The 26,853-nt window shown below is 38.1% G+C and overlaps 1 protein-coding gene across 11 annotated transcripts in view; it reads left to right on the top strand.

Moving 5' to 3' along the window:
• The window catches only part of DMD (dystrophin), a 1,072,200-nt gene that overhangs the window by 917,532 nt on the left and 127,815 nt on the right, over nt 1-26,853 (top strand). For all 11 annotated transcript variants that reach the window (XM_033051053.2, XM_033051056.2, XM_033051052.2 and 8 more), the window contains one exon: nt 25,097-25,175. In XM_033051053.2, the coding sequence (XP_032906944.1) occupies nt 25,097-25,175 (79 nt within the window). The remainder of the gene's footprint in view (nt 1-25,096; nt 25,176-26,853) is intronic.

Below are 26,853 nucleotides of genomic sequence, written 5' to 3'. Positions count from 1 at the left end.
CAAGGTTTGCTCTGAATTTGGAACACGTTTGTCACAGATAGAGCGTTAAGAGCTGCCCAGTAAAGGCTCTCTCTAATGTGATTTTCAGAGTCTTGTAGCTCAATGAAACCTTAATGAATACCCTTGGATTGAAAGTAATATAAAACCCCTTAGATTCCAAGTACCAGTGCCAAAGTATTGTTAAAGGTTTTTAGAGGGAGAATGTAAAACTGGCAAAACATATTTCTCTTTCTCCCCATTTTCACTAATCCCTTCTTCTGAAATGATATTTTTTACAAGAAACTTCATTTGAAGTGATTAAAAGCCCAAGGAAAAGAAATAATACTCACATTTCCAGTGCAGAAGGTTAATGTTAGCCTTTTTTATTTCTTTGTTGAGTCATTTTGTGTCTTTCTGACATATCAATTATATGTTATATCACTGCAGATAGTTTTATGTCAGGCCATCTACTTGCAGGTTACAGAAAGCTTTTGCAGTCTTTAAGCTAGGTAGTATTTTGTGCTATATTTTTATTATCTTTTTCCTTCAGTGAGACTAAGTAGTATTTTTTTGCTGTTTTAGAAGTACTGTTAATAATAGTGTTTAAAATACTAAAAATGTCAGTGGCATTAAGTTGTGACACAGTTTTGAAACCAGCCTTTATGGAAGGTTACGTGTGTCATTTTAAAAAGATTTTCACAAGGTGCTCTCTGAAGTTGCATCTGCAGTTTTCAACACGGTTTGAGCAAAGCTGAATGTTGTACCCTTGTATAGAAAACTATGAGCAGTATGGAAGTGATGTAATGGTATGTTTGCTGTAGAGGAGGGCACTTAATTATTAAAATGGCTCAAATCCTGTAAATCTTCTATAAAGTCCTTCCTAATTTGGATCCACCCAGCACAACACAGGCAGAATGTGTTATTTCAAGATGCTTAATCCTGTGGTTCATCTAAGCTGTTCAATTCTTGTGCTTGTTGTTAGTTTATAAAACACTAATACTGCAATAAACTTTAGGAATATACCCCTTGGTTACAGAACAAACACAGTATGAATTACAATTCTTGACCCAGAGCTTACAATTTCAGGTTTTAGTAGTATTCATTTTTTATTTCTTTTGAACCTGGAAAGATCAACATCAAATTCCTGTTTGTGGAGATGAGTTCTCTAGGGTATGACATTTCTGGGGGGAGCTTCAAGTATGGAGGTTGAAGACTCTGTTTTTCTCTTCCATTTTCTCAGGTGTTCAAAGTTCTTTCTCTACCACAATTCAGTTTTTTTTAAACCAAAATTAATTAGCATTAATCAATCCTGAAAAAATAATCCTAAGGTTATATCTGTAGGTAGCTTGTTCATTTTATTGGATGTTTTCACTTTCATTCCTCTGTTTTCTCATACCATCCTAAAGAGTTTTGTGCCCTTTCCTTTCAGTACCCTCATTTATGAGTCTTTCATCTGTAAAAATAATCAGTTCTGTCCTAATTAATTAGCTGACAAATAGCTGATAATAAAGAGCTGTTTCAATGTAGTGATTTTTGGGGTGTCCTGAAGAAATAGAAGATTGTGTCTTCCATAAAATGGCTTTGTGCTTTTTGTGTATTCCCAGCATTACGCTTGCTTATCTCATAACATCACATTTCAAATCCTGAGTTGATTTTGTCTGTACTTTTGCCAACCAGAAAACTAAGATAACTGAATTTGGGTTGCACATCAGTTGTCATAGTTACCTGCAATGTATCCCTGAATCTGCCTAGGTTTAGCTCTAATGAGAAAGGGGTTACATTTTTCTCATAAAGCCTCCATAACTTTATTCAGCTGTGGATGACCTGTGAAATACTGTCAGACTGGTGTGGTCTGTCACAGAAATCGAGCAAGCTTCCTCTTTTTAAAAGTCAGGATCTAATCCTTTTTTCTTCACCAGTGAATAGGAGGTCAGCTCCCATCAAAAGTTTCAGAAAGATAGAGGCAAATCCAATTTTATGATCACCATTTTTGTGTCTCAACACTGTGCCCCCACATTTTAGACTGTGCTCGGTAGCTCCCACAGCTGATGGGACAAGCCTGTGTTGTTTAACAGTACCAGGTCATGCTGATTATTTCAGCTTTGCCAATGACACTCTATATAATTTTTTTCAAATTATTTTAACTGTCTTGTGCATGAATGTACATGTTTTCAGGTGAGTATTCATTAATGGATCAGAACTACATTTATAAAATTTAGCTGAATTATGATGACATTGTGTTGAGCAGGTGCAAGTTTTAGTTCTACTGATAGTTTTTACTTTTAGTTTAATGTAGTTCTGATAGTTACATAGTTCAAAGGTCTGTCCCATTCCCTAGAAAAGGGGGCTAGGAAAATAACCATTACTTCATGTGAATTTGTGTTCCTAAGTATTTATCCTTAGATGAGCCAAGGCCCCTGAATCAGATAACAGTGTCTCTGTGATGTGAGCTACACTGCAGTGCTGGACGCAAACATTGATCTTGTATTATTCAGCCTGTTCATTGAAAGCATGATTACCATTGATGTAAAATCTGCTTCTGTTGGTCTGTGAACTGTTGCAGGAAACAAATCACAGACTGTTTAATGTAACTTTTACAGGCTGTTGTGGGTGCTCAGAGCTAACCCTCTGAAATGAGAGCTACCGCTGCAGAATGCTGGAACTGAAGCCCCCATGGCTTTGTCTGCTCTGCCATCCCTCCCAGCTGGGCTGACTGCTATCTCTGCTGAGCCTGCTCAGCTCACATATCCTCGGGTGACCCACCAGAAACATTTGTGCCTTTTTCTGCCAGAAAAAAACCCCAATGCCTTTATTGTACAACTTATCAGAGAACACCCTAGGAAATTGGTAAAAGTTGGAAGAATAGAAAGTCTGGTTTGTTCTCTTTAGGAAGTTAAGTGATTCTTAAATCTTTAGACAGGAGATATCACTTCTTCCTGATCCTTCTAGCACATTGGAGGGATAGACCCAAAAAGATGCATTCACAGTTATAAACAAAGTAGATTTCTTGAGCTCTTGTGTTATACTAATTACACGATCAGTGCATTCACACAGCTTAGAGATACTGTACTTCACTGTCTTGCTCATATTCAGATAGGCTCTAACTTGCCAGAGATTTTTAATTTTTTTTTCCTGAATGACAATATAACTAACAGATGTTTGTTTTTGGCTTCATTTCTACATTCTTTGAAAGCTGGAGAATTAAATTGCTGACATTCAGACAACACTAATTCACATATCCAGGGAGCCTAATTTGCCATCCCTGAGATTCTGATTCCTGGTGTTCATGGATTTAAAAACCATTTCAATGACACAATATAAGAATAGGCTGGGGAGTTTCAATAGTATGCTCCTGCTAAACATAATCACATTTTATAAACATCTGTGTCATTACTGGTGTGATTCATCTCTAAGCTGTATACAGCTGTGTTTGCAGTTTCAATTAACAGTCCTCTAATTTCATATCCATCTCATGTTGCTAATTTAGTTAATTTATTCATAATTAAGAGTATTCTATTTTCTATGAAGGTTTGTTGAGCTTAGTGCATTATAAAAATAAGAAAAAAAACCCTAAGGCCAAGGCATTTTGATTCTTACAATAGTCACCTCAGAACAAAAATGTCATTAATGTACCTAAAGGGGAAGACGTGATATAAGGGACTTTTTTTTTTCTCAGTATGGAATGAAAAGCCTTTGGAAGGTATTGGCTTTGTGTTTGAAAGCAAAGGACAATATGAATGTGCTCTTTTCTCCTCATTTTTTGCTCTTCTCCCTTTTGCCCAAAATCTAATGTAATTCTATGGTTTAAACCAATACAGTTGGTTTGAATATATAAAAAAAATACCTCTGAAAAGGGTGTTACAAGAGAAGGTATGTGGCAGACATGAATCATCCTACTTCATACATTTTTAGTTCTCTAACATTTATATTTTATATTACAAGGTATTTAAAAGGACTCATGTGATTAAGAACTGTGAGATAACTTCAAAAAATTAAGAGTGAGACACACTCAGGTGGAACATAAGGACTCTCTTAGTATTTATCAAAAGAAGCTTTTGCATTTTTGGAAATGTTTTTTGGATCTCAGTACAAGAACAGTGTGTGAAAAATGGGTTAGAAATCCTAGAAAAAAATCTTCTCAAGTTGTCCACAGTCTAATGATGTCCTACAATTTTTCCAGGACTGATTACAACTCTCCAATATTGTGTAAATAAAGAGATGCTGCCTTCTCTGTTTTCTTCACAAGCCCTACAGGGATACTTATTCCAGGAAGTGTCTACAATATTAAAGGAGTTGTATGTTTAAATGTCTCTCATTTTAAAAAAGAAAAAAAGATATTTAAAAAGTAAAAAAAAGCCCTCTTCTTTAGCTTTAAGGGTATTTTGATATTTGTGTGTTAGTGACAAGGTGAGCAGAGCACTGAAAGTTCAGCAGCACTTTCTGGAAAATTAAAAGAGGGAGAAATACAGGACAGTCTTCCTCCTTCAAAAAAAGTAAAGTTGTTTGAGATAAATATTAGATAATATTAGTGTGAGTATTGCTATAATATGAAGTTGAATGGAAAACATTGAAATAGTGTGATCAATATGTCTCAAGCAGAGCTGCAAGTTTTTAATGACAGCTGCTGAATCCTTTATAGCTAAAAATCACAGTTGTCTGCTGTGTTTTCCTTTAATCTTCCCCTGCCTACAATCTCCTTGATGCTCTTTTTAGTTTCTCTCATTGCTCTTTTTCTCCTTGAAGTTTCCTCTCTTCCTCTTCATATAAGCTTCTCCTTGTCTGTCATCCTATCTACAATCATACCACAATTTATTAAGGAAAGACTAGGAAGAAAATCATTAAACAAATAAATAGAGAACACAGCTAGTAAATTTATAATCTGAAATTAGGAGAAATTAGAGGGATAGAGAGAGAAGAAGTGCAATGTAAGGGGAGGTAGGCAATGTAAGGTGAGTTCTGCTCGTGTATGAATCACAACCTTTTCTTTTCCCAAGAAATCTCTTAATATCAGAGTTGGTGAGAGATGCAGCCATAGTCTCAGCAGACCTCTAAAGCTCTTCACAGCAGATAGTCTCATAATTTTATTTTCTTCTACCTGTCAACTGTTAATGCTGAAATGCAATATTCTGAGGACAATAAAAGTTTGAACCATCTCAACCTTTTAGTTGCACACTGTATATTTAGCAAATAGAATGACAGTTGCTTGCTGTACAAATTCCAGGCTGCCCCACCTTTTTCTGATTAAAATGATGATTAGGGTTAAAGGAGATTATAGCAATTTGCCAGGGTCCTGTTCTGCTGCAAGCTCAAAGTAAGAGAGTGATTCAAGTGCCTGCAGAAGGATAGATTGTCACTGGTTGCTCAATTTCCAAGCTCCTGTGGATTTTGGCTCTTTTTTTATTTGTGTAGATTCTCCAGATCTTATTATGCAAGAAAGGAAACACATTCATTTTTGATACACAAAAGAAAAAGTTAATGATTTTTTTTTTCCCTCTAAGGAGAGATGGGTCTTCAAAAGGGAGCACATAGGTCTTTTAAATTTTATTTTATTAACATCATACTCCGGGTCTTTGTTGCTTTTTCTTTTCCTTTTTCTTGCTCCACGTAAAATGATAGGGCAATTGTATCTTGTATTTCAGATGCCAAGTTTAAGCCCTATTGAAGTGGAAGTCTGTAAACCTATTTGAATTTATATTTTTAAAGAGAATTGCATGTGATTTTCTTATTTATCTATAGAGATGCCTGTGCCACAAGTTGGAAATTAATATTTGGACCTTGAATCATCTTCCTGCCTAAATTAAGTTTTTCAGATAAAGGTTTGGGGGTTGAATTCTAAACCCTCAATTCCATGACATTAGACATGGGGTTCCCATCTGTGTTTTTCCCAAGAGAGGATTTGATGCATGCTGTATTATGAAAAATAAGGTCAGTGTTTATCTTCTGAAGATTTTTTGCTGACAGAGAGAAAATGAATACCTGTCATGAAGATGTTGGCACATTTTAGTGTGTTCCAGCTTTGTGCCTTTAACACAGAGGATAATTTTACTTTTTGCATGCTCTCAGAGCTCCTGAGGGATCTGCTGGTGCAGGGATCTCCCATGAGTGCTGTGCTGCTGTGCTCACACTTGCTGCCACATCCAGAGTGAGCTGCTGAAATGAGCAGCTCCCAGTTCTGGCTGCTTGCACTGGTTTTGTCATCATTTGTTTTTCTATAGCATATGCCTGTTTTAATGGAGAAATCACTGTTATTTGCAATAAATAATAGTCTTGAACTGTACTTCAGTTAATATTCCCCCCCTCCCTACAAAAGTAACTCTTCAAAGACTGCTCTCTGATCTTAAGTAATGCACTGACAGATCTCCCAGCTGTCTGAAAATCTCTTTCTCTGGATCAGCCAACACCTAAAATGTTTATATTTAATGTTTATTTGTTATGTAAAACAAGCATGGAGATTTTGAATCAATGTCACCTGGAAAATAGATCTGCATTTAACTGACCAATAAAACAAACTTGACTGGGTCTGAGCAAGAAAAAAAACAACCAGAAAGGAAAGGGGATCATCCAGGCTACCAGAAGACCTGAGATTTTCCAGTTATGAAAAAGCAATTTTTCCCTCTGAGAGGATGCCTACATCTGCTGCTGGATATAAGTGCAGTAAGTGCTGTGCCTTACCTGTGCTGGTCCTGCTTACTTCAATGGAAGGCACATTTAAAGTCAGCAGGATTTATCTCCCTGGTTCCTGCTCATGTCAATCTGTTACCCTCCACTTGTGGAAAATCTTCAAAGGTTCTTGGCCTGTTACACTACAAGAAAAAGTCTGTGCAGATTTGAAAACCTAGATTTGTTTCTGAGGGGGTTTTATGTGCTGACTTCCCACTCCGAGGACTGTATAAATCCCATTAAAGCAGCAGCCTGTCAAACTATTTCAGCAGGTTTTGGTTGTGGATTTTCTTTCTTTCTTTTTTGAGCATTCAGATGCATAGGTGAACTTCTAGAATTTTAATTATATCTGTATCTGATGAGCTGCAGCAATGTAAAAGGAGTTTGGTTGAGATTTAATTTTAGATAGCAGCTTAATTAACTGTATTTGTAAAAACCAGTGCAGCTTTAATTAAATTTCTCTACATTAATTTAGTTATTTAATTGAAAATTTGTTGGGATAGTCCTTACAATTTATAACTCTTCCTGTATGGGAATCTGAAATAACAGATCATAATAATAACTAAAAATAAAACCCAAACTGTATTTAAGTTTTTCCTAGATTTCTACTCGCTTTTTGCAAATAGCAGAAAGGGTTGGGGTTTTTTTCTCCTAAACATTTATTCTGGTTCATGGATTTTGTAACAGGATTACACATCTGAAAACTCAAACTGTAAGTGGTGATTCAAGATGTATTCTTCTCTTCTCTTCTCTTCTCTTCTCTTCTCTTCTCTTCTCTTCTCTTCTCTTCTCTTCTCTTCTCTTCTCTTCTCTTCTCTTCTCTTCTCTTCTCTTCTCTTCTCTTCTCTTCTCTTCTCTTCTCTTCTCTTCTCTTCTCTTCTCTTCTCTTCTCTTCCCTTTGTATTGGGGTTGTTTTTATCCCTTGTCACTGTTGTCCCTTTTTCAACTCTATATCAATGCTGGCTTGTGCTGCTACAAAGCTACCACCTGCAAGACTTTTCAGGTTTGGAGTGAGTTGTGATGCACGGGGAAAGTTGTCTGAGTTGTGAGACTGTAAAATTCTGTGCAGTAAGAGATATAAGAAGTAGGAGAGCAGGTCCAGTAGTGGGAGCAGGAGTCAAAGACACTTCCATCCTTGTGTAGCCTTCCATGGGCACTTGCACATCTCCAGCACAGCTTGTGGCTTCTCTCCAGCTCCCCATCCTGCTGGGAGATGTGGAGAGACAAAGACAGACTGGAACACTGCACATCCTTGGGGGAAAGGGGAGGTGCAGGTATTTAAATAAAACCTTGTACTGTGCATCTTCTCTCATGAGATGAAGTCATGGGAAAAGGTTAACTATTTCTTTTCACAGTAAGGCTGTACTGACCTCAAGCAGAAATACATATGTTCTAATAAACATTATTAGAAGTAATTTCAACTTATGTTCCGCTTCTGAATGCACACGGTCATTCAATGACAGCACTCTGAATTTCAAATAGTATCTGTTTCCTCAACTTGAAACTATTTCCACTGTCCTGGATTTCCCTCAAAATTCAAAAATTAATTTCACTGATACTTTGCCAAAGACTGTTCCTTCCCAACATCCATTGCAGACATCAATTGCATAAATGGTAACTTTATGTCCTTCTAGCACAGCTGGATGTTTTCACTGATTTTTTTTCATCTGATTCATTAGAGTTCCTTCTTTTATTTTTTTCTGTAATACACTGTCTCTAATCTGTACAACAAAATAGAAGAGAAATTCATGTCCTTCCTGTGTCATATCTGTCAGGCTACACATTAGACACAGAGCATCCAATCCTGCTTGCTTGCTTTCTTTGAGGTACCTTTTATCTGAGTTTGTTTCGTACTGCTTTGTTGTGGTATAACAGGTTGCTTGAAGTTTGTGTGTATTCTTTAACTATTCAGTGAAATGAGCAGTAAGAGTGTAAATTTCCATGAAGATGTAGAGTAATACATAAATCACATAATACATAAATACATAAGTTGGCTAGGATATTAGGTTTATGAATTAATGAGCCATTTTCCCCATCTGAAATAATGAACAACATCTTTATGATCTCAGCCTACTTGGCCAACTTTTAAGATGGGTGGTGGTGCTTCTGGGACAGTTGCTGCAGTTGTAGTTTCTTTGATAGCTGATGTAATGTCTGCAGACTGTTAGAGCCATAAAATTACAAATCCAGAAACTGGTGATGATTATTCTCCTTCCTAAAATTTAATGCACTTATTTTAAAGGCTGTTTGTTGTAACAAAGAGTTCACATTCTAATATTTTGTATTACCTGGTTGATATAGAACATGACTTCCACTGTTCCTAATAGTCTCTATTTAATATTGCTGGTAACAAAAAGAAACCTGTAAATGGCTCATTCAGTCTGCATTTTGATATAAATGATAGAATTCCTAAAGACTGTGACTAGAACATTTTGAATAGAAATACTTTTGCATACTATAATATGAATCCATTAGGGAAGAAATGTTAGCTGCCAGTATAGGAGTTGGTGAATGGTTTCCCAATTAATTAGAAAATCCCACTTCTGTTGTTAAACAATTTCAAGAGCTTGTAAAAGTGACAGAAAACTGGCAGGCAAAATGGTTTTGGTGATGCAGGAGTTGAGATTAGTAATGCATTTTCTCAAGGGAACAATGTTTGAACAATTCCAAGGTTTTATTTAAAACTTCTAAGACTAGGGAAAAAATAGGGCTGTACTAAAATGGCATCTTTTGTCAGCCTAGCTTATCTTTGAAGGCACCCCTCACATTTCCAGTGCTATTGATTCTGTTTTGAACTATAAGGCAGTCATGAATGATTATCACTCTGGATATACCTCGCTTCTGTAACTTCTGTAACTTAATGGGTAGTCATGACTGTACTGTAGAAGTGCACTGTCAATGCTACTGAACCTGTACTGCATCAGAGACAGCAAAAAAATGCTGGTCCTGGAGGGAATTCATTCTCTGGAAGTGAGTTTGTTTGTGCCTCCTTAGTGTATTTAACCTTATGCAGTTAGATGTAAAAAACAAACACAAAAATTCCCTGGCTGTTTGAAAGTGTGGTATTCCATCCAATATATTCCAGAGGTCTTCAGGTGATTCAGATTTTTGCCAATTAGAAAATAGCTTGACTTGAAAGATGTTTCTGCTGGTCGTATTGAAGGAAAACCAGCTAAACTTAAATTCTGTAATTTTTAGATATTATTCTGTACTTAAGCAGATCATAATTTTTTTGTGTCATTTTCTAAGTCATAATTTAAGTTCTAGGATGATTTTGGAAGGAAAGAGGATGTTGTATCTGTATACTCCTTCCCATATGTTTATGCTCACATGTCAAAACAGATTTTCTGACAACAAGGGAAATATAAATATGTTTGAGATCTGACAAGCAGGTATGTAATTTATTCTTGCAGTACTAGGCTACCACAACAGACACACAGATGGTTGTCTGGGGAAAAAAAAGCCTGTGAAATGAATTTAAATCCAACAACTATCTCTGTATAGACTTTAAAGGATTTACCCATTTCATGGGAAGTATTTCACATTAACACAAAAAAAAAGGGAAAAAAAAGGACAAAGTACCAAGATTTCTATTTTGAATCAATACAGACATCACCAGTTTTTCTATTTGAAAAGTGAACTGGAGTGGGCAGAAAAGTAAAGTTTTAAGAGGCCAAACCTGTAAATTGCTGTCATAATGGAGATTCTAATAACTTTTATTTTAGCTTAATTATTGGCTATGCTTTTTAAAGAAGATGAGGAACAAGCTTGCTATGAGGCAGTGCAGGCAGTACATTTTTGGAATCTAGAGGCTACAGAATAATAGAGTGATTTAATTTGAAAATCATTTCCTCCAGACTCTCTGCACTGAGCAGGGACATCTTCCACTAGATCCTGCTGCTCAGAGTCCTGACCAACCTGACCAGGGTTGGGGATGGGGTAGATGACTGCTAGGTAGGAAAGGAAGAAAACATAGAAAGCAGGACAAGAAAAAATAGGATTCTTAAACTCTAAATAGCTCAAAACATGTAGAATGTGATTGTATGAAGGAAAAAACAGGAGCCCAAGAAGAATGTAATAGGAAACTGGCAGTGGTGAGGAGCAAAAGGAGGTGGGGGAGCTTCTGTTTGTATTGGGAGTCACAGCAGAAAGGATTTGCCTCTTTAAGTGTTACATGCATTGCTTTGCAAATTTGTCTTTCAAAAGAAGCTGAACTATGAAGAAATGAGCACATTTTGCTCGTATGAACCTATAAAGTCGTATTTTTTATTTACCAAATTCTGCACTCTTAAGATAGATGATCCTTCCAGTTGTTCTCTCTTACAAAAACATTAACAGCACAAGATCTGTACTCTTGGTTTCTCAGCTGTTGCTTTTTTCTCCTTTTTCCTCCCTGATTGTCATGATTGTTTTTTCTTGTACAAGACAAATGCCAAATAATAAGACAGTGTAATGGTATGGGCAGCTGAACTAGAAACACACTGACAGAATGTATTTCCTTGGGGAAATGCCATGGAATGGTCTACAAGGACACATATTTCAAAATCAAATGCAACCCCAGTTTCACTGTGGATGTTTTTCTCTAAAATACTTGCAGGCTTGGAAAGTTGAATTTTTTCTTCTCACTGCACCCTGGTCAGTTCTCCAGCTCTTCTACACATTTCTCACACTGTAGTTTGGAAAGTTACTTTGGGATTTGTGGCTACCTTACATTGTCGTGTCTGCCACTGCTGGCAACTGTAGAGGATAAAAATTACCCAGTCAAAAGCAATTACAGATCATCAGAGTGGAATCTGGCTCCTCCAGCCAGAAAGCAGTTACAGACACAGGACTGCAGGCAGCTTTGCTATCCCAGCAGTATGCAATCAAAGCACTTGTTTGTTCAGAGGAATCTTACTGTACAGTGGAGTTACTGACTGCACAGACTGTCTACATAATGCCTCCTGTCTTAGGTTTGGTTGGGTAAGAGTTTTGCTTTGTTTTTTTTCCTGAGACTGTGAGGGAAGACCATGGAGGTTGTGCAAAGACTATCAGGGTAGGAAAGACATAAGGATCTGCAGAGAGTGAGCTCTAATGATGGAAAGTCAAGGGAAAAGGAAAAATCCTCCTACAGAGTGATTTTACCTTTTTTAAAAGAGATAAACTTAAATAAGCACTAACTTTAAAAAGTTAGTGTAACTAAATTATATTAGTAGGCAAAGAGAATGAGTAAAACAAATGGACTAACAGAATTTGTATATCCATGTATATGTCTGAAACAAAGTTTCATCCATATAACACTAAAAGTAAGGACTGACATTGATTCAGAATGAACAGAGAGCAGCTAATCTACTAGGATGGAAAGGTTTCAGAGTTAAATGGCTCAACATCCACAATTTTATTCCATGGGGTTTTCATTAAAAACGTAAATGTGAACACAAAAGGTGTCAGTCAAATCTTTGTATTTTCCATTTGAAAACTTCTGATTGTAAATTATTCCTTCCTAAATAAAGCATCACAAGACTCGATGCAACTTGAAATTCCTCTTTATATCTCATTCCAATGCATAAATTCATTGCAGTAAATAGTGTATTGAACAAACATTATTTCATACGCTTTTTACAGATGATCTGATTATTTTTATTTGACACAATTTGTCAAACAGCTTACATAAATTTATTTATGCCTTTGGATTTTTTTAGAAATCCCAGGCATCCTGATGTATTCCTGTAGGTTGACCCTGGCGGGATGCCAGTTGCCCCCCAAAGCTGCTCTGTCAGTCCCCTCCTCAGCAGGAAAATCAAATAGTGATGGCTCACGGGTCAAAATCAGCACAAGAAGAAATCAGCACTTCTGTGAGAAGCTGCCTGAAGCTTCCCCCATGTCTGACAGAGCCAGTGCCAGCCAGCTCCAGGAGGGACCTGCCACTGTCATACACTGATGGTGTTGCCTTGGGTGGGTTTTTTACCTTCTGTAGCCCCTGAGAATAAATTTTAATCTGAGAAGTATTAATGAATATTTTAATAAAAGTATGTCATCTGATCTTCTAACATTTGGTGCCAGTTTTACTGAAAGAATCAAGTCCATCCTTGTTTCTTAAACTGTACATGTGGTTTTAAGGTGCTCTTTCACTGCTTTTTACAGGCATTTTCATAGAAGTGATGAAAGACATCACTCTGAAATTTATGAGTTATGAGATCATGATGGTTTTATTTTTTTAGTTTTGTGGAGTCCTTTCTTGAGCACGTCCTTCATAGTTGTCTTTCATAAACAGAATTTTTTCAAGAGAATGCTAGTTCATTCCCTTATTTACCTAGCTTGAAGGCCATGTGTCAAACTGCCACTGTGATAAAATAGCTTGTGAATTACACATCCAGAAAGGGTTTCTGACTTGGTAAATTAAAGTTTTGTAACTGCCAATTAAACTGCCTGTCAGTGGATTATGTGGTGCTGCTATACAGATACTGCAGATTCAGGTTTTGAGTCTGGCTTCAGTCTGTGTGGGAAGTCTTGTCTTTGCTTCTCTCTTGTTCTTACTCCTTGTTTCACAAACTTGAATTGCGTTCCCCTTCAGTGGTACTTCATCTCAGGATCTCCATCTTTCTTACTGTCTAAATTCTCCAAGATATCTTCTATTCTTAGAATTTCCCAATTTTCTTAGGAACAGATGAGTAGCAAGGCAAGCCTAAACAGAAATAAATTATTTATTTGGGGTGGGAGGGAGTTATGAAAAGCAGATAGCTGCAAAAATAAGTAGGCAAACTTAAGAGAGGTTTTTATGGAATTCAATAATAAACAACAAAAGCATTTTTCAGAATGTGATGCATTTTCTGGAGGTGAAATGTTATTTCTCATGGTTGAAGCTGTGCAAGTGATAAATATATTTTAACAATTCTACCATGAAATGCACAAGTTTGTTCAATTCATTATTTAACTGATATGCAAAAAAGGTATGTTTAATACTTGCACAAATATGGAGTCTTTGAAATGACAATGGTCAGTGCAGACCAGTTACATTTTTCCTGGAAATACAAAATATCTTAGCTTTATATCAAAATATCTCTGCTCATGGGAGGACCTGGGTCTGTGATGTGGATAGACTAGGGGGTTGAACAATTCCATTTTCAAAGATTTTAGCTTCATCTGAGATCTTTACAGGTTGACTGTGGTAAATAGGGTATTCAGCTTTTCAAAGAGAGGGCTAATGAAAACAAATTTAAGATGAAAACTGCACATAACATTACTGGAATTACTGGAACAAAATTTATAGCACTTACCAAGTGCAATATATGATAATGGGGTTTTTTGACACACGTGAAGTGATGGTTTTGTTGCATGCATGCATACACTGTGATCCTTCATGCCAGGACAGCTTTTAACCTTCGCTATGTACCATTCTACATGCTCAGTAAAGATGTGCCTTAGCATTATTTATTCATTTGTTCACCTTTTATTCTCAAATAGAAGAAACTGGAAGTCAGAGACTGTATCTTCCAATTTAAATTAGAGTTTTTTAACATTTTGGTTTAGCAGTATATATAACTCAGGTTTTGCTTTCATGTCAATTGAATTTACTCACAGATTAAGAAGCATAAATACAAAGATTTTGGCCAGCTGCAGAATGAAGGCAGCTCCTCTCACAAGTCATATCACAATATTATGGGAATGTTACCATTATCTTCGATCAGCACAATATCAATCCTATCAGCTATTGCTCCCATTTGAACAGTTATTTGCCTAAAGTAATTTTATTATCTTTCAGCATGCCATATGCATGTCTTCCCCAGGGAGAAAGAGAGGCTTTTGTGCAAAATCAGGAGCTGTAGCAGTATTCAAAGAAGTGCCAGATAACAGGCAGCATCAAGCACTGATTGTGTGGTTGCTCCCAAGCTGGAGCAGCTGCTGGGGTATGGAACATTCTGCAGAAGTCATTGAGACTGAGAGGCTGTCTTCAAAAGGTTCATTGGACAAGAACAATAAATAAAAGTTTGCTTAATCCATTCAGCCAGTAATCTCATGAAATGAAGTTTTTCTTTTCATGCCGTGTCAGTGCTTGATTGACAAAGTAGTTTCAGTCATCTCGAAGCAGAGCATTATACTCTGAGATTTCCAGATGTAAGAATATGGATGAAACAAACGAACAATGTGAATAGATCACATTGTAATAAAACTGTCTCAACTGACATCGTCCTACTTGTTTCACCCCGCACAGCTAAAAAGGAAACCAAAGATGTGATGTATTTGGGGAAGTTTTAGGAATAAGGATTACTTAGAGTTAAGAGATTTATCATTATTGGTGTAAGTCTCAAGGAGGAACAGAAGGAGAGAGCAGAAAATATGAAGAGATAGAGGACTAATACAACTCCTGCTGCATGTAGAAGAATCCTTTTTGTACATTATTACTCTAGACTGTACCCCGTAAAGAGTATTTCTGTCTTACTTTCCACCTCCTCCTGAGCCCTCTGTATCCCTCTTCCTCCCAGCTTCCATCTTCCCAAACTCACTTAGGCAAACTAAGCTCTATAAAAGTCACATTTTTATATATCTTTATGGGGTTATTCTGAGGTGTATGTCTTAGTATAGGCAGAATTGTCTCAGGAGATGCATATTTCTCTTCATTTCTGATTGAGGAAAGGCTTTTAGCTCTCTCTCCTTACAACTACTGAGTTAGAATGAATAAAATTCACAGACTTACCTTAATGTGTTTTTCCATGGTATTACATATGTAGCAGCACAGTGTAAGCAATTCTTCAGTTCTTTTTTATAAACATCATTGGATAAAATTGAGAGATTTACTATGTATTTATGAAAAATGTATTTTCACTGCATTTAGTGTAGAAACATGGGCTTGGGAGTGTGAATTGAAATTACGAAAGTGAATGAAGATGCTCGACAACAAATTAAGACAAGGATGGGGGAAAGGTGGAAAAGACAGGACTGAACATCAAAGTCTTGAATACTGATGGGATGATAATCCCAGAGGAATCAGAGGGCAAATGAGTGAAGGGAGCTGAAGGTGGCAAAAGAAAAAAAAAACTTTGAAATGGTAATCAGCTAAAAGTAGTGCTGAATAAAGACAATGCTGACTGAAGCCTCTGTTTCTTTTAGAAGTAACCTGTATTGAGTACAGGTCCATGCTATGAGAATTCTTACTTGCATTTATGAGCAACTATTCCCAAAATTAATGCTAGTAATTCACAACTCTGGGGGAAAGGAGCAATAAAACTAATATAATGAAATATCAGTGAAAGTGAGGGAATGTAACTTGAACTATAAAAGAATAATCTTCACTGGTGATGCTCAACCAACACAGGATTATTGCAAAGGCATTTGTTCTGGGGCAGATATAAAGCATTCCTTGCATGACATTCTACTTACAGTTCCCTAAGTCACCAACAAACCATTTCCCTTAAGACAAAAACAGTGTATGTTACTTGACCTTTCAGAAACAAATGGTATTTTCAGTGCAATATGAATTTATTATGTTTTATTAGTTTAATGAGAGAAAAAAAAATAAGAAGCAGGGAAAAAGAAAATCAAAATAACCATAAAATCTTGTCAAGAGAGAGTATGGCTTTACCTTAGGGATGGATTACAAAACATTAATCAAGAGCATTTTCAAATGAAGTACAAAAAACAAAAATATTTTAGAAATATTTTTAAAGAGAATAGAAAGGAGTCATCCCTATTTCAAAAGTATAGAAGCTATAGTGATAAGAAATAACAGTTTTTTAGCAGAGAAGCAAAATAAATAAAACAGGCCACAGGAATGCCCTTTTTTATGTCTTTATATTTGTATGCTAAGGAGATATAACTGTATTACACATAATGTTATTTTCTGTCCATGTCCCAAAAGTGAAGAGAAAATGCCTGAAAAAACACATCTATCAAACAGCCTTGTTAGAGTAGGAACAGTAGATGGTTAGAGCCTAAAAGAACTCATGTTTCAGCAACAACAGAATCATAATTAAAGGTTTAGCCTTTTCCTAAACCCTTGCATTATTTAACATATGTAACTAGGAAAACACATAGCATATTTTTTTTCTTGTGAATAATGCTTATCATAATTTATAATCCAGAACCCTCCAAATGCCCTGTCTTTTAGCACAATTTAATAAGATTTAATATCACTGACAAAGCAGAAATTTTGACATTCATAGTGCAAAGACAGAGGACTCACTTCAGATTTGTCCCTGTTTCGTGATTCCCTAAGACTTCTGTTCCTCAGTTTTAATTGCAATTGTTCACTCAGCCCTCTGCTGCAGGCACCATCATTCCTTTAAATTCCTTCAGGCTCCCTGCAGCTGATCCATGAGTGTCTTGGTTATGGGGGCTGGAGATGATCACAATATACCACCTAAAATTACATGGATGTTGAGTAATCCTGAAGGATAGATAGAATGTTGCTTAAAAAAGATAAAAAATCATGTGGAAACATTTCAAAGTGTACACTATGAAGGTGTGCAGGTGCCTTGATCTCAGAAGTCAGATTTGATCTCAGGAAGAGTGTATGCCATGCTGAGCTCCCCACTAGACAGTTTTACTTACCACAGAACACATTCTCTCCCTAGTTGCAGGCACCCAGCTCCCACTGACTTTGAAAATGTCAAACTGCATCAAAGTTAGATTCATTTGAAGATCAATAACCTACCAGAAGTTCAGGGTAGCCTATACATTTTAGTTTCTCTTTTCCCTAGCTCACTATTCAGAACTAAGAGTATATATAGTTCTAGCTTTCTGCTGAAGGCAGAAGAGAAATCGCTGGATCTATAGGTCTGCACAGTCAGAGCTCTAAGGAGTTTATTTTATGGGGACATATATAGAAGACAAAGCAGAGCTTTAAACTAGGAATGAGATGTGGGAAAAAGAGCTTCTGAGAACTTGTGGCTGGGGATTAAGGAGCACACCAGTACAGGTGACACTGTAGTGGGTGTCTGCTGCAGGTCACCTAACCCTGCAGAACAAGAGGTTGAGGACTTTTACAGGCAAGGAGAAACAGCATCCATGGGGGAGCAGCCTGATTATTTGCTGGAGAGACAGCACAGCAGGCTCTAGGCACTGCAGTGAGTTCCTGGGAACCTTCCTGACATTTCTGATGGAGGAGCCAGTGCAGACAGATGCTCTGCAGGACCTCATACAAACAAGGAGAGGCTCGCTGGGGAGGTGAAAGTCAAAGGCACTCCTGGCTGCAGTGACCATGGGGGCACAACCTGGACTTCAGGAGAGCAGACTTTGTCCTCTCCAGGGGTCTGCTTGGAGGAATCCCACAAGATAAACCCCTGGAAGCAAGTGAAGTCCAAGAAAGTTCATTGATAAGTAAGGATCACTTTCTAAAAAGCTCAAAACTGGTCCATCCTGAACAGCAGGAGTGCCAAGAACCCTGTATGTGTGGACAAGGAGCTCCTTGCAAAACCCAAACATAAAAAAGGGACTACACAGAAAGAGGAATCTTGGACAGGCAAACTGGGAAGAATATAGGAACACTGTCCAAGAGTATAGAGATGTGGTTAGGCAAGCCACAGCCTACCTGGACTGGAATCTTCTAGGGGGTGTCTATGGGTATTTATTTTTTTGAATTTGAATCTAATGTACAGTAATTTCACGAATACAAGCCGCACCAATTTGACCAAAATTTTGGTGGAAACCCGGAAGTGCGGCTAATATTCCGGGGCGGCTAATACATTAACAAAATTCTAAAAGCTGCCAACACGGAAGTGAGAGCCCGCGGCAGCCCCAAGCCAAGCTGGAGCCTGGCCGGCCCCGGCAGAGGTGGGAAAGCCTGGCAGAGGCGGGGCCAGCAGTGTCGGGGGCGGGCGGCAGAGCCTGAGCCAGCAGGGCGGGGGAGCCCGGGAGAACTGGGGCTAGCAGTGCAGGGGAGCATGGCAGAAGCAGGAAGGCCGGCGGGTGGGGCTGCCTGGCAGCGGGGGAAGCCCAGCATAATCGGGGCCAGCAGCGTGGGGGAGCCCGGCGGTGCGGGGGCCTGCAGTGCCGCCCAGGGCGAGGAAACGCGGCGGCGGTGCAGATGGGAGGGGGCGGCCGGCGAGCCTGGTGGCGGCGGTGGCAGCCCTGCCGGCGGGGCGAGCGAAAGCGGCGCTCGCGAAAGCGCCGCCCGGCGAGCGAAAGCGCCGCCGCTCGCGAAAGCGCCGCCGCTCGCCGCGAAAGCGCCGCGGGGCGGGCGCGGCGCGGGGCGGGCGCGGCGCTCGCGAGGCGCGGCGCGGGGCGAGCGAAAGCGGCAGCGGGGCGAGCGAAAGCAGCAGCGGGGCGGACGGCGAGCCCGGCGGCGGCGGCGGCAGCCCTGCCAGCCGGGCGAGCGAACGCAGCAGCGGGGCGGTGCTGACGGGAGAGGGGGGCCAGCGAGCCCGGCGGCGGCGGCAGCACCACCCGGCCAGCCCCGCCGAGCCGTGGCGCTGAGCTGGGCCACCCGGCCCCGTCGGCAACCATGAGCGGGCCGAGCCTGCCTGGCCCCGCCCCGAGCCAGTAAAGCCCGCTATGCCGCGATCCTCTTACTAATTGGCCAATTTGTGAAAGCTGCGCACGGATTCTCGCGACGAACGAAAGTGCGGCTAATATTCGGGGTGCGGCTTATCTATTGACAAAGACAGCAACATTGTCGAGGCACCGGGGGTGCGGCTTATAATCCGTGCGGCTTGTATTCGTGAAACTACTGTAAATTGTAAATTGAAAACTTTTAAATTGGTGTAGTGCTGCTTTCTGAGAAAAATAGTTGCTAAATGTCAATGTTTGTAAAATTAGTTTATTGGTATACTATGAAAGAAATGCAGCAAGAAATCTGGCAGAAAAAATAGTTGATATTGATTAAATTGCATACAAAAAGCAATATTAAAAAAGAATTAATGTGCTTGGACAGTGAAGAATTTGAAAGCTTTGTTAAGAAATGCTCCAGAATGGAGGGCAGCACAGCAGTTTTTATTATTTTTGAAAGGCTGAGCCCATGCTCAGCTCATACCAGTTTCATAAAATATTTTCTATCCAACAAAAGTGCATTAATAGAAATGAGGGACATACAGTGATGTAAAAGGCCTTGCAGAACCTCCACCACCTTGTGTGATGGCATCTATGGGAGCAGGGATATCTGTGGGGATATCAAAAGAGAGGCCTCCCTGAGAGAATATCTTTTATCCAAAACAAGTAACATTTTCTAAGAGAATTGTTTCCTAAATATGTTTGTTCTTAAGGTTTCACATGGTTTATTACTGTTTTATTCACTCCAAATCTGGATGTGTTTGCTATTTAAAATGTAAGACCTAACTTTCATTCCTCAGGCATAGAGACACACAAAGGCCAAAGTGCACAGATTTTGGATTATAAAACAAAAGCCTAAGAAGCAATAGCTGCTTATTCACAGTAGATATTGTAATTCAATATCATTCCTTTATTCACTGTTTTCTAATGCTCTGTGCCCCAAGCTTTAAGATGCTTCCTGAATTTATATTACATTTTATTCTCATTTCATTTGAAAATATAAAAAAGCAATCAAAGTACAATACATGTGTTTTACTATTTCTTATGTTTTGGGGTTTTTTTTACTTAAATGAGAATTGCATCACTCAGATTTCAATCTGCTGAAGTATACAGTCCCACCATGACCCAGAAACTTGAATTTAGTCTTTGTAACAGCTGTAAATGCATGCAAATAGCATTGTACTTATCTATTTTTTCTTTAATGTGGAAAATAAGCACATTTTTACGCTCTCAAAATATTTCAGAACACTGAACTTTTCACCAGAAAACTAATTGTCCTTAGCTGTTTTTTCAACTCGGTAAATGTCAAGACTTAAACCTGAACTTCAGCAGCTGGGAACAATGGCTATCAATTGCCTTTCCCCCCCTGCTGTTCCTCATTAACAGCACAAAGTGTGCTTATTTAAATCCATCCTTATCGCCTAATGTACAGGGAGCAGTGAGTGACTGGATGCAGGAGCTATTAGAAGTAGAACAGATCAGATCTTCCTGTTTATTGATTTGTGAAGAACAGCCTCGCACTGCTTTGACAGCTCTGAGTCAGTGAGAGCAAAGAAAGAAGCTTTTCAGCTCTTGGGAGGAGAATTGCTGGGCAACATTAAAGGGGGTCTTGTAGAAGCCGCTTTCCTTTGATATGCAGTCAAATTGGCTGTGCTCAGAGTCAAGGTCAGGAGGCTGTGGAAATGCTATGAATATGGTGGGGAAATTAAAGGAGTGTTATTTTAATAAGTATTGTGTATATGCATACTGATTGATATAGAAAATTGCCCTTCTCTTTTTGTGACAGCAGCTTTTGGTGAAGCGAGTTTTGATAAAAAAAGGAAAAGGAGATTGTGTGTCCTTTTGCTGCTGCACTAAATATAGCTGTTTCGATGAGAATCTTCTATTCTTTCCCTCTTTTCTTGCCAGTTTTCCTCACAATCACAGCTATTCAACAGTTGTCTTAAATCTTTACATTTAGCACTTTTTTTTATAACTGATGATCTCATTTCTGCTGTTTCATGTTAATAAGTAGTAAAAATTGCTACTCCACACCTTCATGTAATTTTTTTGAATTAAATTTTTAAATTCCTTGTCAAGGTCACTGAATGTGAATTCTCTGGGAGTGCTGAGCACAGAGAAGTGCCCAAGCAGTCTGGCAATCAGAGCTCAGATAAGCACCGTGGGGGAAATTTCCTGCACTGAACTTGTTCACTGGAAAATCAAAGCTATGGGCAAGACTGTGGCAGGATTATACCAGTTAGACCAAGGCTCTTATGTCTCTGTAGTGTTGGTGGATCCAAGAGGACAAGATTGATGAATTGACCATTTTATAGCTCTTTGCTGAGGCCACTCCTTGATTGCAGGCACAGCTTCAATAACACGATGGGTGTGCTCCTTCCTCCAGCACATCTTGGAGTAGTTGAACAGCTCCAGCACTCCTGGCCAGCTGCTGTTGGGTGCTTTTTGAGAACATGTAAAATACTGAGAATTAAACAGCTCATATTTCCTTCTTGATCTAGGCCTGCTTTGCAGTGTGGACATAAACACAAAAGAACACTTTATATGTCATAAAAATATTTTCAGTTAAACCTCAAAAAGTGAAGATCAAGACAACCTCTCCCCCCCTGAATTTAGTGGTAGACCCAAGTTAAACCCATCAAATCCTTATTCTGACTGCAAAGGAACTGTTATGAAAATGTTGCCAAAGTTGAACCTCACATTAGGTAAAGCACTTAAAAACTATTCCTAACAACTGCATGACAGAGCTTTGCTTCTGTTATTTTTGTAATTTGTTTTTCTGATCCTGATTATAGATTCAGTTCACATGGCTGCATCCAAGTGATGGGAAACAGAATTTGTTTCATCAAATGTTTTCAAAGTCTTTAAAGGAGAAGGACTTTAATTTTTTAATTTTTTTTTTTGCTTACCAATTATTTTATCAGAAGCTCTTTCTGTACCATGTCAATATCATTTAAAATCAGTATAGGATCTTCAATACTACCATCTTCAGCCTGAAGTATATTTATTGCATTGCTGTGGTTCTTTCATTTGCTATGATTAAAAGAAGATAAATGTTGTATAAAACATTGGATTAAATTAATAATGGAAATACATGTCTTTTCAAGCAAGTATCCCCAATGAAAAAAAACAACAGTTCAAGTATCCCAATTACAGAAAATTCTGATGTTCATTTTTAAGTAAAAATTAGATATTAAAAATAGCTGACTTTTTAGAAATCCATCTATTTTTTAGTAACATTTCTTGTAGAGAAATACTGTGGAGTTTTACCTAAAGGGTACCTTAATGAAATTCACAGTTTCATCCCGTGGAAATTGGACCAGATGGCCACTGTGGTTCCTTCCAGCTTCACCCATTCTGAGACCTGCATGTTACATTCTGGATATAGTACCTTTAAAGTAGTACCTTTTTGCATGGCTGAGCCAACACTACTGAAATCAGAAGACAATTTTTTCCTTCATTAACAGTGCATTTTTTTTTTCCTTCCCTTTAAGGCAAGGAAACTTAAAGCTTGAGTGGGCTTGAAAATTTTGCAGTTTTCTTCCCACAAGGCTCCAGTTGTTCACAACATTTTGCTCTAACTGCTCTTGGTTCAGAGCATAGCATGCAAAAATACAAGAGATAAAGTTTGAGCTCATTTTGGAGGAAAAACAAGAACAAGAAAAAAATTTAAAATTTGGGAATTACCTACGGCTTGTTTATGAAAAATATGAAACACTTTTACATGCCAGTGAGAATTTTTTTCAAGAATCATGAAACATTTATGAAGACTTATATGGATAGAATCTCCTTCTCCAGATTGTTGGTTTATAAGTTACAAAGTCACATCCAACTCTAATTTTATTGGATCAGCAACACATTCTCCTGTAAGTTGAAGCAAGGATTGATTCAGTGGGTATTTTTTGTACATTGTTATCTGAATTATTGTGGGTTCAAATTCTGTTATTTTACCATTTATGTGTTAGTTTTGATAAAATTAATAGAAACTGGCAGCAATGATCTTGCTTGCTCTACCACCAACAGAGAGTTCATCTTTTACTGCCTTTTGCCTAAAAGGTAACATGCCAATACATCAGCAAGTGGGATTTCCTGGCAGCCAAGTGGAATAACGTTTTGTACTCTCAGGTGATATTTCCTGGAAAATACTCAAGATTTCTCAGAGTTTTCTTCTTCACTCTATTGAAAAAATCTACCTCTAGAAAGAGGTATTTCCTGGCTCATATCCAAAGCTGTTCAGTTGGAAAGTTTACCCTGAAGTGTGTAAGGTATTTTATTTTGCTGATGTACATAGCCAAAAATCTTCAGGTTAATAATTTTGGGCAGTTTAAAGGCCACCCATATTTTGAAGGGATTGAAATTCTCATTTTTAGCACACTTAGTGAGGTTGCCTAGGCTGTGTGCTGGCAGTTGTCATGTGTGCTAAAGGGTTCCCATGCTCTTTTCTGACCACTCTTTGGCTGTTGGAATTTTCCTTTATGAAACACTGCTCCCCACTGTGTGTTTGTAAAGTTCTCATTCTCTTTAGGGATTCTGCATGCCAGCAAGTACTTTTTCCATCCTGGTTGACTTAATGAAAAGTATGTACTAATATGAAGGAAGAGCCATATATTTCTTTATTAACCAATATTTCCTAATGACAAAATAAGTATTTTATGAAGTAATTTTAAGGCAATCTAAAGAGCATATATGTTTCCATTACATTTTTCCAGTGGTTTTTATTTGCATGTGTTTAGGTATGTTTATCTTTCTAGTCTTCATTGAAAGGTCATTTCTTGGTTAAAAATAATAGCACATCAGTTAATGATTCTCTACTTAAGCTAATTATACTGATGACCAGAAGCAGCCCTTTTGTGGTTTTCCTTGCACTTACAGATTTCCCCAGCTTGTGTCTGTGCAGTGAATTGGGTGAGAACTCAAGCTCAGTCCCTGGTATGGAGCATTGCTTAGCAGAAACATGTGTGCATGCAATTCAGTGGGAGGCCAGAAAAGATGACATAGAAATGAAGAAAGCTGCAGGAAAAGCACCTGAAAATTGGTTTGAGGAAAGAAAGCAAATGGGCATTTTTGCTTATAGTGTTAGTTTTAAAATTGTAAGCAAATAAATCATGTCTTGGCAATAAATTGCTATTGCTTAGTTAAACAATGTTTTGGGGTCTAGGGGTTATCTAGCAAACACACAGAGTCATATCAAATACCTCATTAATTCTATCATTATTTTTCTTCTCTGACTGTATCACGCCCAGGTACCATACAGTAATTCCCTCCTACCACCAACCAAAAGAATTCCCTGGAAGTTTTAAAAGGTGGATCGCTTTTTACTCGTACAACCCATTTGTTTCCTTGTTATGTATATCACAAAGATAAAACCAGTCCTAAACTCTTGTCTCTGTTTTCATGCAGTATACCAACTCAATACAACATTAGAAACATGTTCTTCAAGGGTCTGTTCTGAGGAAAGGGTTGAGGGGCTATGATTTGGGTGTTTAAAAGATCAGCAAAATGTTTGTCCCAGCTGCTCTCTTTTGGTTAGCCTCACTTCAGCACTTAGTTAAAATGTGGTTATCCTGTCCACATTATAGGAGATCACTTTTCACATGCTGATTTATAATATTGTACTTTCAAAAGTGCTTTAGAAGTAGTTTTGGAAAAGTATTAACAGATGGATGTTCTGACTTCAATACTGGCAAGCAGCAGTCATACTCTTTTCAGTTACATAAAGTCAGGCCAATTTGCTCTACCTTTATCAGCCTTTTCATTTTCAGCTTCTTCTAGATTCTAGCACCAGTTAACACGGAGGACCAAAAAAAAACCTTTTTTTAACCTTCTTTTCTTCCAGTAACACATTTAATCTAATCTGAAGACCCTGAAGGATAACAATTGTTGCAGGAAACTGCTTAATTTTAAACTGAACGTTCACTAATTTAGAAAACGATCTGACTATAATTGCTCTTTGTTTCATGTCCAGAAGAGTCATATTTTTTTCCTCCCTTAACAGGTGGCTGTTGATGAGCGCATCAAGCAACTGCATGAGGCTCACAGGGATTTTGGCCCTACTTCCCAGCACTTTCTTACCAGTGAGTGATTTCTCATTTCCCATTCTTCTTGTGCAGTTTGCATACACATTTAATTGATAATTTTGTAGCCATGTGCTAGTTGTTGTTTTATGAGTTTCTATTTTAGATTGTATTACAATTGTTTTCTTTCCTTTTTTTTTTTTTTTTTTTTTTTTAATTCCCTGGGTGCAGAGGAGTGTTGAGGAAGTGTCCAGGTCCAGGGTAAAAGGAAAACATCTGCCATTATCAAGTCTCTTTGTCCCCACAGCTACCTCTGCAAGGCTCATCTTCATTGTTTGGGGGTTCCCTTTAGCAAATTATAATTATGTTAAAAAGAGTTTCTGATTATTTTACTCGGAAAGGATTAAAACTGCCCCCAAAAAACCCCAAAACCAACAAATTTGGTTTATCTGTTTAAAGAAATATTCAGCTCCAAAAAGGGGCAAAATAAGACCACAAGAAAAATAGATTTCAGGATTTGACCACTTAGCAGAGCAGTGAGAGGATCGAAACCAGGGTGGGAAAGTTGGCAGAAGAAAGGCAGCCTAAGTAAACTTTTTACAACTCTGCATAAAATATAATTGCCAGCAAAACTCCCATTTCACCTCCACATGCATTCTTTTATCAAGGATGTTTTGAAGTATGCTGAAAGACAACTTGAAACACCTTCAAAGGTCCAAGGCAGTGACTAAAGTGAAACTTCTTAAAGGCCATGTCTTTTCCATTGTACTTCAATTAAGGAAAGTAAACAGTAAAGCTTTATTTAAGAGATTATATCAGCAGAACAGAACACAGTCACAGGATAATGGTCTCCTACATGCAGAGGGACAAGCTATCCAGACATTGGAAATAGATGTTACTATTATTGCACAGTGGGATAGAGGACAAACTTTTCTTCAGCTGATACTGCATTGTAATTTTAATGGGTTAACCATTTTCCCACTGAAGATCTTCAAGGCAAACAAAATTCTCAGCAGGGTGACCTGCAAAATCAAAGCCAGGGTCGATGTTTTGCCACATAGGACTAATGGTTGCTGATTCAACCCTTAACCTTTTTTGTCAAATGATGATCCTATGTAGAAATAAACCCTATTTTCATTATTTCTGTTTCAAACACACTTTTCTTTAACTCTTGATCGCTGGGAACACTTTATCAGCTCAATATATATAACTGCAAATCAGACTTGTCAAGACTGAATGTGCAAGAGTTATGAGTATGTGACATGAACACAATATTTTAACAGATTGTTGTTGTTCCTTGGGACCCATGGTGTATTCTTGGTGAAACACTAAATTTTTAGGGTAAATTAAGCAAGCCTGGAAGAGACTAGAGTGACCTGCACTGCAGTATCACACTGATCAAGGTGTCTTTGTTCTCTGGCAGACAATTGGTGTGATTATGTCTCAAGCACATTCTGCCTTATTACTGATAAACTAGATAAATCTAACAACTTGTCAGTGTTATGATAATCACCTCTTTCAGCCCACCCTCCACCAGTGAGACATTATTCTTCTGTGCAACTAATTAGAGCCAGAAAAGTATGGACATCATGAACACTTCATGCTATTTGAGGATAGGAAAAGGAGCCAGGTGTAAGTGTGTTGACATTGGAAATAGTCAAATCACTTAGAAAAATGGGCATTTGTATTTCCTTATTTGTTCTCTCTCTCTTAGATGTGTGTGTAAATACATAATCTT

Source organism: Catharus ustulatus, chromosome 2 (genome assembly GCF_009819885.2).
Source record: "Catharus ustulatus isolate bCatUst1 chromosome 2, bCatUst1.pri.v2, whole genome shotgun sequence".
NCBI lineage: Eukaryota > Metazoa > Chordata > Aves > Passeriformes > Turdidae > Catharus > Catharus ustulatus.
Note: the sequence above shows the minus strand (reverse complement) of the source record. Positions and strands in the feature narration are given on the sequence as shown.